This window comes from Fusarium redolens, assembly GCF_020744475.1.
Source record: "Fusarium redolens strain MPI-CAGE-AT-0023 chromosome Unknown BKA55scaffold_20, whole genome shotgun sequence".
In the NCBI taxonomy this organism is placed as follows: Eukaryota; Fungi; Ascomycota; class Sordariomycetes; order Hypocreales; family Nectriaceae; genus Fusarium; species Fusarium redolens.
The window spans coordinates 105,854-119,474 of NW_025763683.1; the positions used below are offsets into that span (position 1 = coordinate 105,854).

Here is a 13,621-nt window from a genome sequence, read left to right on the forward strand (position 1 = left end):
GAGGCAGAAAGTTACTGATGTCTTGTTCTTGTAGCGGTGTGAAAGCACTGCTTTGTGAGTTATCTAACTGCTGGGTAGGATAGTAATTATATGTTATGTATATTTTTCGTCCGGGGGGCCGTAGGCCCCGAAAGTCTCCTAATGGAGCACAGGACGTGCTGAGCTAGAGAAATTGGGACCTATCTACACACTAATTACAGAATACTATGACTTCCTCTCGAATTCCAATTCTGCAGACGCGTCGATAGACCTCACACTATCCAGCATATCAACGGCACAAATGGCGCATCTTATCTAGCCTGTTACCCGTCAGCGGGATGATCAGGCGCGGCTGATGAACGACAGCCGCAAGGTAAGCCCGTTGTTAGGCGATCGTGAGCCTCTGGGCGCGGTAGCCTCAGGGCTGCCTTCAAGTGGTCACGATCAGATAGAGGGCGTGCTAGCGCCCTTCATCTGGCCGAGAACAGGTAAGAGAGAAAGGTAAGAAAAAGGAAATGTATAAGGGTAAAAGAGGGGAGGAAGGATGCGAGTGCGTCCCGGGTCGTGCTCGTCTAATAACGAGGACAGATCTTTCCAAAGAAAACGCTGGCTTTAGACAGTTCGGTGAACTTGGTGAAGTCTCTTCCTGTTGCCAGGTTGACTGCTGCATTCGGTGAGGGTGCCAACCTCATCCGATGACGCGGCGGTACCTTTCTGCAGTAGAAGATGTGGTCCGGTGCTTTGCGTCGGTTGCATGAGCAGACCAGGCGTGCATCACTATGGTCGAATCTCTCGTGATATGCGGCGAAGTCCCCATGAAGCGACCTTGCTGCCAGCAGATGGTGCAAGGCTGCACGCGGGAGCGACAGCTCCGGCGGACAGCCTGTAGTCGCCTTGAGATTGAGTCTTTTGTACTGCTCAGGAGCGGAGGTGGACCACCACGCCTGGAACGCTTCTTTCGGCTTCTGTCTTGCGATTCTTCGTAGGTAAGCCAGCGTCGGTTGAGCGCCTTCGGGCTCGGGGAGCGATGACGCTGCCTTTGCCAGCTTGTCGGCCTGTTCGTTGCCAGGGATGTTGGAGTGCCCTGGCACCCAGCGAACTTGGATGGCTCCATGCGATGTCGTCAGAGCTTGGAACTCGAGAAAGACGTTTTGAGAGGATTCAGAAGGAGTGCCTCGTAGACACGTGGCGGCTGCCAGGTTATCTAGGCAGATGAATATATTCTGTGTTGCTAATTCTCGCAGGTTTAGAGCAGCCTTCAGGCCCTCTAAAGCCCCGGTAGCTTCAGCATCGAAAACCTCAGCAGGTCCGAGGCGACCTGATCCGTCAAAGATGGGGATATTGTTCTGATGGATGGTGAAGCCATAGCTGGCAGCCCCTTCTGAGGAAAGAGAGCCATCCGAGTATACGACCAAGGTGAGCGGGTCGAGAGACTCGACCCAGCGGGAAAAGGCGTCAGCCGATTTCTCTTTAGACGCTGTCTGCAGTGGGGGCAACTGTTCTTGATGGAAGCATCGATAGACGAGTTTCGGCCGCGTGCAGGGTGCAAAGAGTTCGTTTGCACGTCGAAGGCGCGTCCTGAAGCTGCTCTCTGCCTGTATTTGATATCTTCGTTTGATGAGGTCGTGGTAAGTAGGCTGTCGGGGCGGGCGCGTTCGGATCGCCAGAGGATGAGCCTCATCCAGCGATTTGAGTCGTGCGGAGAACCTAAGTCGCCTCGCGTCAAGCAATTGATCGACTGGTGGTATCCCGCTTTCTCTGTGGAGGACGGTGATGGGTGTCGTCTTCCAGACGGGAAGAATGGCCTTCATAGCCTGTTTCATGGCTTTTGTCATTATTTGCACGAGATGCTGGTTACTCGATGGTAGATCTTTCGTAGGATGGGTCCACCGCGGCCTGGTCTTGCCCGGGTACCACGCCTCTGAGCCGTGGAGCAGCACTGGCTCGACACATGCTCTGACGGCGCCTCGCACGGCGCTCGGTAGAGGGCCGTGTACCGTGTTGGTGAGCCCCCGCAAATGATAAGCCACTGCCTTTGCTTTGGCCGCCCACTTTTCGACATGAAGTCGAAAAGATAGTCTGCTATCCAACCAGATACCAAGCCAGCGTAGAGCTGGTTCAGGGTATTTCTCGACATCGCCGTGGCGCACTGCCGGCGCAGTCCTGAGTTTGCTGCGGGAGAAATGCATGACTTCGGTCTTCTTCGTGTCGAAGGACACGCCATTCTCCGCGCCCCATCGCACCATCTCGGCGATGGAACTAGATGCCATGGCAGAAGTCTCGTCTACTGTGTCGCCTATGGACAGGATGGCCGTGTCGTCTGCATAGCCGAAGCGACCCTGAGGGTTCCCTAATCGATAGATTGGCTCAGTGTAGAGCAGAAAGAGGATTGGCGATACCGGCGACCCCTGAGGGAGGCCGCACTGAAGGGGAGAAGAGGGCGTGACTGTGTCTTGGTACCTGACACGCGCCGACCGGCCGCCCATGAAGGAGCCGGCCCAGCGAGCCAGATGATTAGGCCAGCCTTGCTCACGAAGACGCAGGACGAGCCTGTTGCGCATGACGGTGTCGAAAGCACCTTGGACGTCCATTGTGACTAGAGTCGCCACCTTCTTGCGTGCAAACGCTTCTTCAATATCATGGACCAGAGCAGTTACCAAGTCTGTTGCCGACCTCTTGGGGAGCGCCCCAGCTTGCTGCGGATGAAGGACGCTGTAGTGAACGGCTGCCCAGGCTAGGCGGCGCGCGATCAGTCGTTCTAGTCCCTTACCAAGACAGGAGAGCAGTGAGATGGGTCGCCATGCTCGTGGTTCGGTAAGGTCTCTCCGTCCCGGTTTCGCGATCATGACCACCTCCGCCTCCTTGAATGGTTTTGGATGATGGCCTATGGTAAGGCATCTTTCGAAGAGACGCCGGACGTGTGTACCGATGGTATGCCATACTGCTTCAAGAAGTTTGACTGTGATGTTGTCTGACCCTGGGGATGTATTGCCTGTGTGACAAGTCGCATATTGCGCCTCCTCCAGAGAGATTTCGGGAGAGAATGGGATCGATCTAGGTGGGAATACTGGCGTCCATGCGTTTGCGATGTCGTCCTCCGCAGTTCTTCGTTCAAGCGTGGCCTGTCGGAGTGCGTTGGCTTTATCCATCTGGCTTTCGTACACGACGTTATCGACCTGTAGAGGTGGCGGCTGGAAGGCTCCTGGGGACTTTAGCCACCGGACAGCTTTGAAAACGTCGCTACTGCTGGAGAAGCCATCGATGAGGTTACGCCAATAGCGCCTCTTGGCCCGACGGACCACACGATGAAAGCCTCTTTTGGCGATCTGAACGTCCTGGTTGAAGCCGAGTGGGTAGCTTCTTCTGATGGCTCGAAAAGCAGCCGCGGCGTCGGCGCACTCCTCCGTCCACCAGGGAGCCGGGCGTCCGCCTTTCCGCGCGGGCCTCCCAGACGCTTTTGCTGCTGATGTTAGTAGACTCACGAGTGAAGACGCAAGCTCGTCCAGCTCCTCGGGGGTCGAATCTGTGAGGGGGATTCCTGTAGCGCCAAGCTCTACGATCTCGACGAATCGTTTAAGCTCGTCTTCCGTCGTCACTCGAATCTTGCCTGGCTGCACCGGAGTCGATCTGACGTCTGGGAAGGTCAGGCTGAGCGTGAAGTGGTCAGAGCTGGTGGCGAGATGGTCCTCGACGATAGCTTCAGCAAGTGGTAGGTTAGTAAAGGCAAGATCGATTGTGTTGCCGTACGGGTTTGTTGGGATATCTAAAGTGTTGAGAAGGCTGAGGTCATTCTCAGACACCCATCCTGCTATCTCTTGCCCCCGGTTCGTAGTTTGGCCTGTTTGCCAGCTACGATGTCTGGCATTGAAATCGCCAGCTACGAGGCAACGTTCCGGGACAGACCATTGAAATAGCGTGTCTAGGGCGTCCCTCTCGTCGTTCTGACGATAGAAGTTGACTATGGTCATGCCGTTGATCGCGAGCCAGAGAATGTCTCGGGTCTGGAAGGGCCGAATTTGGTCGGCAAGGAGTCTGGGGTCTCGCCGGACATATGTCATCACTCTAGGCCGAGTATCGTTGCTATTCCACATGTCGACCGGCGTGAATGTGTCGTATGCAGGGTGAGTCTTGGTTAGACAGCGGGTCTCTGTGTGAGCCGTCCACGGCTCTTGCAAGAGCACAATGTCATATCGTTCCGAGTCGGCCAGCGCCAGGGCGCAGTCGTGGGCCGGAGGGATCTTGCCGACGTTGGCCTGGAAGATCTTGAGCGGCTTCCTGTCGTTCTTTCGTGTTTGAGAATATCTATTCCCGGTCATGAGGACGAGTGATGAGTACGATTCGGCGCTTTCGCGGTGAGCCTGGTCTGGGCTGTTCGGGTTCTTCCTCTGCTTCATAGCCAGCATGAGGGGTCGTGGCCACCATGATGCACGAGGGTGCTCCTGATACAGCTGGGCTGGGAGCACGATGGTTAGGCTGTTCTTGTGATGTGACATCCACGCTTCGTCGCTCAGCCATGCCCTGCTGCGTTTCCTGATGCGATTCCAGATGCCGTTCTCGATGTCGTTGTCGGTATGTCTCCGCACCTACGGTCCGGACATGCTTTCGTTGCTCTTTAGTGAGTCGGCGGAGCACGCCGTGCACTGTCTTTGGCCGAGCTGGGCACCTACGGAAGTTGGCCTGGTGGGGGCCTAAGCAGTTGATGCACTGTTCTCGTGCGATGCAATCGTCTACAAGATGGCCAGTCTCACCACAGCGTCGGCAAACTGGCTGTCTGTGACAGTTGCGGGCAAAGTGGTAGCCCCAGCACGTCTCACACTGTCTGGGTCGGTCGGTTTTGTCAACAAGCCTGGCTGCGCTGCTGCCGAAAAGAGACCAGAATCTCTTTGTGGGCTTCAGAAAGGACACGAGCAGGGCCTTGGTCAAGGGGTTATCCGAGAATTGTCTTCCGGTACGTACATCAATGGGCTTGATCCCAGTCTGGACTTCTATCTCGTCGCTAACGACGCTGTCACTATCCACCTCATTACCGTAAAAGTCAGTCAGCCTTGCGGGAACGTCTGAGACCACATAGGTGAACCATTCCTTGTTCGTTTCTACTGCTGTAGCTCCCAGTTCAGCGGCCCACTCAGCTTGTTTATCTACCAGAAAGTCGCGTGTGACAGAGTCGGCGGCCAGGACGGCCCATCCCGATCTGACCGGGAACACCTGTCGAATTTTGTCCGAGACGGCGCCGAGTTTTTCCCGGATCAGAGTCCGGATGGCATAGCTACTGTGGGCCCTGGCCGGAGCTCCGGCTTCTAGACGGATGAAGACACGGAGGTCTTGTCGGGGTGGGGCGATAGTCGTCTGTTGCCCTTGGCGATGAGGTGGATCTGTTTGTCGGCGTCCATGTTGTTGTTGTTGTCTGTGGGTCAGACGGTCATGGTCAGTGGGAGGCGCGGCAGCAGCGACGCTGCTGTATGTAGGCTTTGGGGTCGCAGGTCCGGAGCAGGAGAGCTCTCGTTTCCAAAAGCCGAGGAAATCATCGGCAAATTGCTGAGCGAAACGTCGTTGCGGTCCGGTGACGAATTGCTGGGCCGCTTCTTCAAATTTGGCACAAAAGGCCTGGAAAACCCCCAGCTTGATGTTGTACTCTTCCACGTATTCTCGCGCGAGATCGTTGGCTGATTCAACGATAGAGATCGGTCGTTGTTCAAAAATGGATGCGGGACTGGCACGCTCAGCTCCTTCCGTAACTGCGGCGATGGTGGCGGGGTTGAGTGGTGAGGATGGTGTCTGAGCCATCCGCCTGGGACCGGGTGAAACACCAATGGTGCCGTTGACGGCTGCCGGACTGTTCTGCAAGAGGGCTGCACGGGCTCCCCGGTTCAGGTTGACGGGAGTGTGGATCCCCAGATCGAAGGGATCCAAGGCAGCGGGCGGGATCGTCGTAGACGAGGCCATCGCCGCGGTTTGCGACTGCGCAAAGCGCAGATTGGAATGTTTGTTGTGCACTTGTTAAGGATTTAGGTGTAGACAGGGCCACTTTCTTAACACTTGTATGCCAAGAAAGTGTGATGACAAAGGAAGGTGCTGGGTAGGATAGTGCAAGTTATGGAAATTGCTATAGGGTACCCCTCTATTTCTAGCTGCAGCTTTCTGCCGTTTGTTCCGCCTGCGTTGAGCGGCTGCTGTCTCTTTGTCCTTGGCTGTTGCATATTTGCGTGGTCGTCCACGTCTTGGTGGTCTCTCCATATTAATTTCAGTATGTTGTTGTATGAGGTGATAACGGTTATTTTGTGTTGATGCCGGAGATTATTTCTTAATACCCCAACGATTATTTGGTTGCTTTTGCGGTTGCTACAGCAGCATGTGCTAATCGGCACCCCAGCCTACGAGAATACCTCTTATATGGCGGACCAGATTAGATACAGTCAGTGTACCTGTGGTACAGATATCTACTTTCTTATAACGGAGGGAGTAGAGTATTAACCTGGGCGGATCGGTATTCTGATGCTTTAACTCATGCAATAACACGGCCGACGGGAAAGCTCGCACGGACATTGAAGGCTACTTAACAGGTCTCCCTTCATTTCGGCTTCGCTTTTTGGAATGACGCGCTAGACTTCATATGAAATAGCACGATTCGCTTCTGAAAATGGATGGATCTTGACCACGAAATTCATGATTGGCTGAGTGACGGCCCCACATATCCAAAAACGGCCACATCTTGACCGCTAAATTCTGATTGGCTGCAAAGCTTGGGGCCGACGACGAGTTCAGCAACTTCCAAGACGAATATACTAACAACAAGCTAGAAGGTCTTATAAAAATATAAATAAGTTGAGTCTAAAGGCTATAGTGTATGTATTTATATAATGGTAATAAGTTTTATACTACGTTTAGTGTCCAGTCTGAGTGGGTAAAAAATCGATGTTATGGCGGCTGAGAATTCATCTGGCCATTGGATTGGTTGACCCGGTGATGTTTGCGGGGAAATTGTTAGTGCACCGAGCTCTAGATTCGCTTACCAAGGTGGGGACAGAAGTTGTTAGATTGGCGGCTGGGAATGGGCTCCACTTTCCTTTATCACAATATTATTATTGCATCCGGAAAAGGAGGGGAATCGAATCAACCCCTCCCTGACAGACTGATCAAAAAGAATCAAGTCCACGATCAATAAAATAACCACATTCTGGTCCACACTTTAATACACTCACCCCATCGTATTCGTGCGTATCTAACAGAAGTCTAGCTCCTACCCTGTAATGGGTTTAGCGTTGCTATGATTAACAGCAAGGCTAAACCTGTTCCTGGTGGCTCCGTTCATATATATTCCCTGGATAGTGTCGCAGGGTAGGCATGATCTTCACGACCTCAGGAAACAACTGTATTAGTAATCTAGCTATATGCTTTAAGTAACTCTGCAGGATGGAATACCCCGTACAAGGGACAACAAGAAGAACAATCAATCAACACATTTGCTGCTGCTCAATACATTTACTCTAACCCTTAAAGCACGCAAAGTGCGACAGATAGTCTTCGAATCTCTATTTTCGCTCGAGGCAATCCATCGTGATTCTTGCATCAGGCTCGAAACCTAATATAACACAGCTGTTAAGAGACTTCCATCGTAACTGCAGACTCGAAAGCATCCTGCATCATGCGTATCTGACACAGGCGGGAAGCCCAGTGAACAAAAACTGCCAGGAGCCAGGGTAAACACAGTTTTCTTTCTCGAATCCTGGGCCGAGCTTTTGTTCCTTCCTATTAGAAGCTGCAAAGTAATTCTCTCCCCGTACAACGCGTTAACATAGCGTGACCCAAGAGCCATTCCCATCATTGACCTGCAGCAATATCCTTCCTACGAAATGGTCATTATCCAGTGTTTTCCAACCTCAGCGTCACCAAGTACATGCAATTCAACAGAGGCGGCAGCGTAACAGAAAGTGTAGCGGGTCTTGAGAACACAACAAGTACAATCACTGCCAAGGTCTCAGCTCGAAACTATAGACATTCCGGTAACATTAGGAGCACATACAAAGAAGCTTAAAAGGCCTTTAAGTTTACCCCTAGCCCTTTTAAATCTAGCTAGTTTTCCATTAACAATGATCCGCCAGAACCTTCTTGCTAGCGGAGTGGAGGCCGCAGTGCTTACAAGAAGAGCCTTCTTGTAATGTAAGGCACGGGTGAGGTCATGATCCACTAGGTCTGGGGGCCAAGGTGTCTGGATCTGGGAGGTTCAACGAGGATAGCAGGGGCTTAAGGCCATGCCGAGCAGATCTGGCGATGCCGTGCTTTTTGCCCGGATGCTCCGATGCACGTTTAGGACTCAAAGTAAAACCGCATTTGGGACATATAATAGCTGCTTCTGGCAGATTGTAATAGAGGCTGAGCCTTTCGAGCTTCTGCAGCTTTGCTGGAGGTAAAGTGGGGTGACTTTGTTGCCTATGAACAGAAGAGCTGGCCATTATGACTAAGCATATATAAATATAATAGATAGGATGGAATGGCGGAGATACATTAGATGCTATAAAGCATGTGAGTTTCAGTAGAAGATGGTAATGAATGTTATTTTTTTTTAGGTGCGAAGTAGTCAAGTTGAACACGACAAGGGTCAGCCGACGGAAACGCGACGCGTTTCGTGTTTTAGGTTTTCTAATTTCATGAGTGCAGTACAAGAAACGCAGTGCGTTTCTATCGGGGAAATATGGGGCGAAAATGTAAACGATGATTGGTCAAAAACAGGAAACGCAATGCGTTTCTGCCGATAATTCTTGAGTAGGGGGTCATTAAAATCAACTCTAGTAGAGTTGATTTAGTCATTACTTACTAGGGCCTACCAGATGAGGAAGCTGATGCAGGGTAACGCAAAGGGCGCTTTCTTTCATGTACGGTAGTTGTATTCCTCAGTGATAAAGCGTATATCCCTAACGTCACAACTTCCAGCGTTACTCATAACGACGAAAACTTCCTCAAAATGCAGTCTGCACAGCTTCATCCCCAAAAGCCTGCCCAAAACTGTCCACACTAGCTTGCCAGCCTCGTTCCATGAACTGAGACATGAACATCATAGATTTCATCGCCTTATCAGCCCCCTCTTTCTCCTTCATGACCTCGGCTCTCTCGGCCTCAAGCTGACCGAGCCGCCTGTTCACCGACTGAATCTCCCTTTCGGTCTTGGAAAGTTCGGCTGAACTCTTACCCAACTGACTCTTGACGATAATATACACCTTTTGGTATTCAATGACAGTCTTTTTTCGCCCGTCTAGGAATGCACGAAGTTTGTTGTCTCCTGGGTGTTTCTTATAGACACCTTCCAAGTCTCTGACGATTTCTTCCTCGGTGGCTGTTGATTCCTCGACATCGATGAGACATTCCTGGGCCTTTTCCAGGTCTTTCGCTAGCTTATCTTTGCTAGAATAGAGACTGCGCCTAACAGCGGCAAGTCCGCAGTGTTCATCGTTAATAGATGTTAGGAGCTGCTCGAGCCTCTCGATTTGTGGCTTTAAACTAGTCAAGGCGGCCTTCAGGCTTTCTGTGAACTCATTTCCAGAGGGCTGTAGAATAGTTAGCTTATAAGAGGTAAAGCTATGTTTGGATCATCCTTACCAGACGTGCATTCCAATCTATAGATCCAGAGGTTTCGGACAGTTGAGATTGGCTGCCGTTAGTCTTTTGCCTCTTCGCTGGAGCCACGCGGATTGCTGAGCTGTTTGCCATAGTATGATTAATAGGTATGGATGCGTTCCCTGGCGAGGATTGCGTCGGGAGCTTATTACTCCCAGTAGGAGCTGGAGCAAGGGAACGAGGTGTCGATGGTTGGTTTCCTGCTAAGCGGGAGCCTAGTACATGAGAAGTCCAGTCGGTAGACGCCACTGGCCAGCGACCTGGCTCTTGCTGAGAGTTCTGGGAGGTCTGAGATATAAGGCTGGTGCCACAAGACAATGTTGGCTGCGAGCTTACTTGTGGTTGGTCTAAATGTAGATTTAGGCTGGCCGCATCATCGGGTGGCTTGTCGACTTGGATCTCAATGGTCATATTTTTTGACGGGTGATCTTGTTGTAGGAAAGTACAATTTTGGTTTCTCACGGCCATCCTGTGGTCTTCACTTTGCTTATCACCCTCATCTCCACGCCGATTCTCAGGAAGGCCTAACGCTATGATCTCATCCGCGGGTTCAGAGTTTGTGACGTTACGATTGAGAGACGGCCTACCGCGTTTGCGCGCTGATGATAGATTCGGAGTCATAATAAGTGATTAAGAATATCTCCAAATTAAATTTGCCCATAAAGGCGGATGAGACTCTGTGTGGCGAAAATGAGCTGGTAAGAATCAATACTGTAATATATTTGCATTGGATTAGGTAAATAGTGACACGGTTTACCTACGTCACGTGCTTGAATGAGCTTCCTAGCGCGCCAGAACAAGACTGGCGGCACTGGAAGCACCGCGTTATCCATCTTAGTGCACTCAACTGACTGTTAAAAACACCTGGGCTACGCTTCTTTCATAAGCTTAAGAAAAAATGTGCTTATCTTGGATGATTCCTTTTCCTTGTCTAATACTCTCGGTTTGTTAACCTAAAATAATTTCTACTATTTACTGCGTTTGCTGAACGCCAAACATGCCCCATAATCATATCTCTAGCGCTCTGGAGAACCCGTGTTAGTCTGCTATGATACCTCTTGCATGAACCAACACGTCTCCGTGTCCAACGACACCACGACTAACAGCACTTTATAAGAGCACAACAAATCTTCCGGCAGATGAGGTTCAACCTCGACCAGATTATAGACCGAGATGACGAGCCTGAGCCCGAGTCCGAGGCTGAACAAGTTCTCCTCCCGTCATCTCCACGCGATGTTACTGCATATGTAGAGCTTCAGGCTCAACAACGATGCCGTGCCAGATCCACCGAACTTGCACTCAACTTACTGACCCATTGGTCTCAATCATCAAGTCCATATTCATGTTAACGTGCCGAGCCGGAAAGCACTTACACTCTCTAGGAATACGTCGAACACATCAGTCGTTCTCTCCCTCCCTAATGTCGAAAGGGCTCCACATAGTGCTAAATTACACAGCATCTGGCCCGTGCGTGCATCGAGCTTCTTCAAAATTTGTGCAAGATCAATTTTGACCCCTTTCATCCAATCCCTTTGGATCAAACCTCTGTTGGTACCTCGAAGCTGCTCCCTCGTTCTCAAAAGGATTCTGATTGCGTAAGTAATGCGCCTGCAGACTGTCGATCGAAATGAGAAAACATAAGTCACCATAGTATGGCCACATGGGAATAGACGGGAGATAAACAAACACGTGAGAAATAAACAGGGGTAGGCGACAATTAGGGGTTCACGACAATTAGGAATAGAAGAGTAGGGTTTTATCTCGAATACGCGTGACCATCCGTAATTGGGGCGGATGGCCGTTCTCTACTACGGGAAAGATACAACCTCTATTATATGCCCCAACAGCACGGCCAAGTCGAAGCGTATCAATTCCAATACAGTCGCGCGTGCTGCTAATCAAGTCTCCAGTAGACCAGTGGTAACACGGTTTTGTATTGTCTGCACTACTTGCCCAGCCTTTATCCCCGAACCGACGCCTGCATGCTTCCGATAGTAGTTGCGATAGATCGTCTTGAGTGGAGACCTGACGGTCTGCGTCGTTGACCTTTCGCGTTGGTACAGCAGGCTCGACGTGCCCTGTAGACTTGGAAGATGGAGTGATGTGGACAACCGAGGCCCAAGTAAGCCGGCGTTTGAGATTGGTAGCCCTACTTTCTTTTGTCGTCGTTAGAAGCTCTGTGTCTGACGGCCAGGGCAGAATCCAATGTGTCAATAGCACAATTCGCCTAAGCTGTGCGTACCACTGTGTTGCGGCCGCCGCCCCAAGCACCATCTCCACGAGCTCGATGCTTCGACGAGTCGCGATACGATAGGGCAGCGAAGCCCACCCTCTACGACGCTTCATGGTCGTGCCGGTAGAGCTCGGCGAGAACAGGTCATCGAAAAGGTCCTTCATACTGGTCGACCGTATCTTATTGCCAGCGACGAGGTGTGGTCTCGTGTGGCTCGTATCATGTTGACGGTCGTGAAACAGATCCGATAACGTATCATAGCAGAAGCTCGGTGGGCTAGACTCGGGATACCTCATCGATGCCTCATCGGTGACATCGGAGCCTGTCTTCCAGCTCACGCTCTTCAAGGCCGCCCGCCAGACATCCCGTTGGAAGAGCTCGATGACTGTGGAATGCAGATATTCGAGCCACAGTCTCTTTGCCGCCGCGTCGTCCTGTACTCGATATCGCCCTAACCAACTCTGGGCTTGCCACATGCGAACGTGAACGTCTCGAATATCCTTGAGGACTCTCCATTGACGCTTGTAATCCTGGCGTAGGAGGTCGTTGCCTACGGCGAGTCGATCGCCAACGTCGGAGGCGAACCGCCAGGTACTCCAGTCAAACTTCCCTGGTAGCCACCAGCCAAAACCGTGCGACGTAGACGTCTTGTTCAGACCTAGCCCTTCTCGCTCTACCTTAACGATCCGCGCTTCCCCACCCTCAACTCTCACGCGCTGCGTCGACGTCCATCTATCTCCCCAGAGTACCGATTCTTTCGCAATGAGGAAACAATCGTAGCTGAACCGAAGTCCACGAAGCGCTGCTGCCATAACAACAGTCTCGGGAAGTGAATATTTCAAGCCGGTCTGCGATTTTACATACTCAAATAGGAAACAATATCGATTGACGCTAGCACGGAGGAAACGGGCCATCGTTTGAGAAGAAACGGAGAAGAATGGATGGTCCCTCTCTTCATCTTCTTCATCATCGCCTGACCCATCCTGCGGGGGGCTAGATGAGAACAGACCAGTGATACGCCGTAGAAGGGCCAATGATACCCTGTCTTCTGCACGTATACCATATGTGAATGGGTGATGTGTTGATTCTTCATGATGTATCTCATCATCATCATCATCCTGGTCGACAGCAGGAACGTTGCGATGAATACGGAGCTTGCTCAGACGGTAGGCACATTGTACTCGGGACTGGTGGGCATGTGCCCCTCGTGTGGAGTTACGTTGATCTCTGAGATACGATGGGTCTAGCGCCATGCTCTCGGTGTGGCGGTTCTGGAACGGGTACTGCTTAGCTGCATCGAAGGGAACTTTGATGAGGTTGTAGAACTGGCTATACACGAGACCGTTTCGAAGCTCCCAGCTTGATGAACTAGGAGTGATGGTCATGTCTCTCGCATCGCGAAGAGTGACAAACGGATAGGTCGTCCTGCGGATTGGCGGAGCCTGATGTTTGCCCGATTCGTCCTTGCAAGCGTCTTCCTTATGATAATACAGCCGATTTTAGATCTGGCTCTACTGTAGCCGGCGACGCCAGAGCCTATCCATGCAGCAACGGCGCCAGATAAGTACGCGTCTATGTGGTCCTGTATCGGCCGGCGTCATCTGGCGGCCGATGTTAATGTAAGTGACATCCGGATCAATGTACGCCTCGTCAACCGCAGAATTCCAGTAGTGCTGCCACTCCGCGAGTGCCGACTCGAACGTGGGCCGCATCCATGTCAGTTTGGTGTTCTTAGCAGCCATATAGAGTCGCAACCCTGCATATTTAGGCCAGAGAGCAGCCCTGGAATGTATCTCCTCC

The 13,621-nt window shown here is 51.6% G+C and overlaps 3 protein-coding genes across 3 annotated transcripts; all 3 read right to left on the bottom strand.

Annotated features, from left to right (window-relative positions):
• Positions 1 to 8,097: 8,097 nt before the first annotated feature.
• Positions 8,098 to 8,488, bottom strand: BKA55DRAFT_192838 (uncharacterized protein). The gene has a single exon (XM_046185079.1). The coding sequence runs from the start codon at positions 8,427 to 8,429 to the stop codon at positions 8,154 to 8,156; it is 276 nt and encodes a 91-aa protein (XP_046043557.1). The 5' UTR covers positions 8,430 to 8,488; the 3' UTR covers positions 8,098 to 8,153.
• A 445-nt stretch (positions 8,489 to 8,933) lies between these two features.
• Positions 8,934 to 9,999, bottom strand: BKA55DRAFT_695852 (uncharacterized protein; the record flags this gene model as incomplete). Its single annotated transcript, XM_046200209.1, has 2 exons — positions 8,934 to 9,518; positions 9,571 to 9,999. The coding sequence occupies 2 exons, from the start codon at positions 9,997 to 9,999 to the stop codon at positions 8,934 to 8,936; spliced, it is 1,014 nt and encodes a 337-aa protein (XP_046043558.1).
• Positions 10,000 to 11,322: 1,323 nt separating this feature from the next.
• On the bottom strand, positions 11,323 to 13,563 carry BKA55DRAFT_695853 (uncharacterized protein; the record flags this gene model as incomplete). The annotated part of the gene is made up of 2 exons (XM_046200210.1): positions 11,323 to 13,299; positions 13,390 to 13,563. 2 exons carry the CDS (start codon positions 13,561 to 13,563, stop codon positions 11,323 to 11,325), a joined length of 2,151 nt encoding a protein of 716 aa, XP_046043559.1.
• Between the last annotated feature and the right edge of the window lie 58 nt (positions 13,564 to 13,621).

Excerpts from the sequence above, each read along its gene's own strand:
- BKA55DRAFT_192838 (XM_046185079.1), bottom strand. The coding sequence starts at position 8,429 with ATGGCCAGCTCTTCTGTTCATAGGCAACAAAGTCACCCCACTTTACCT.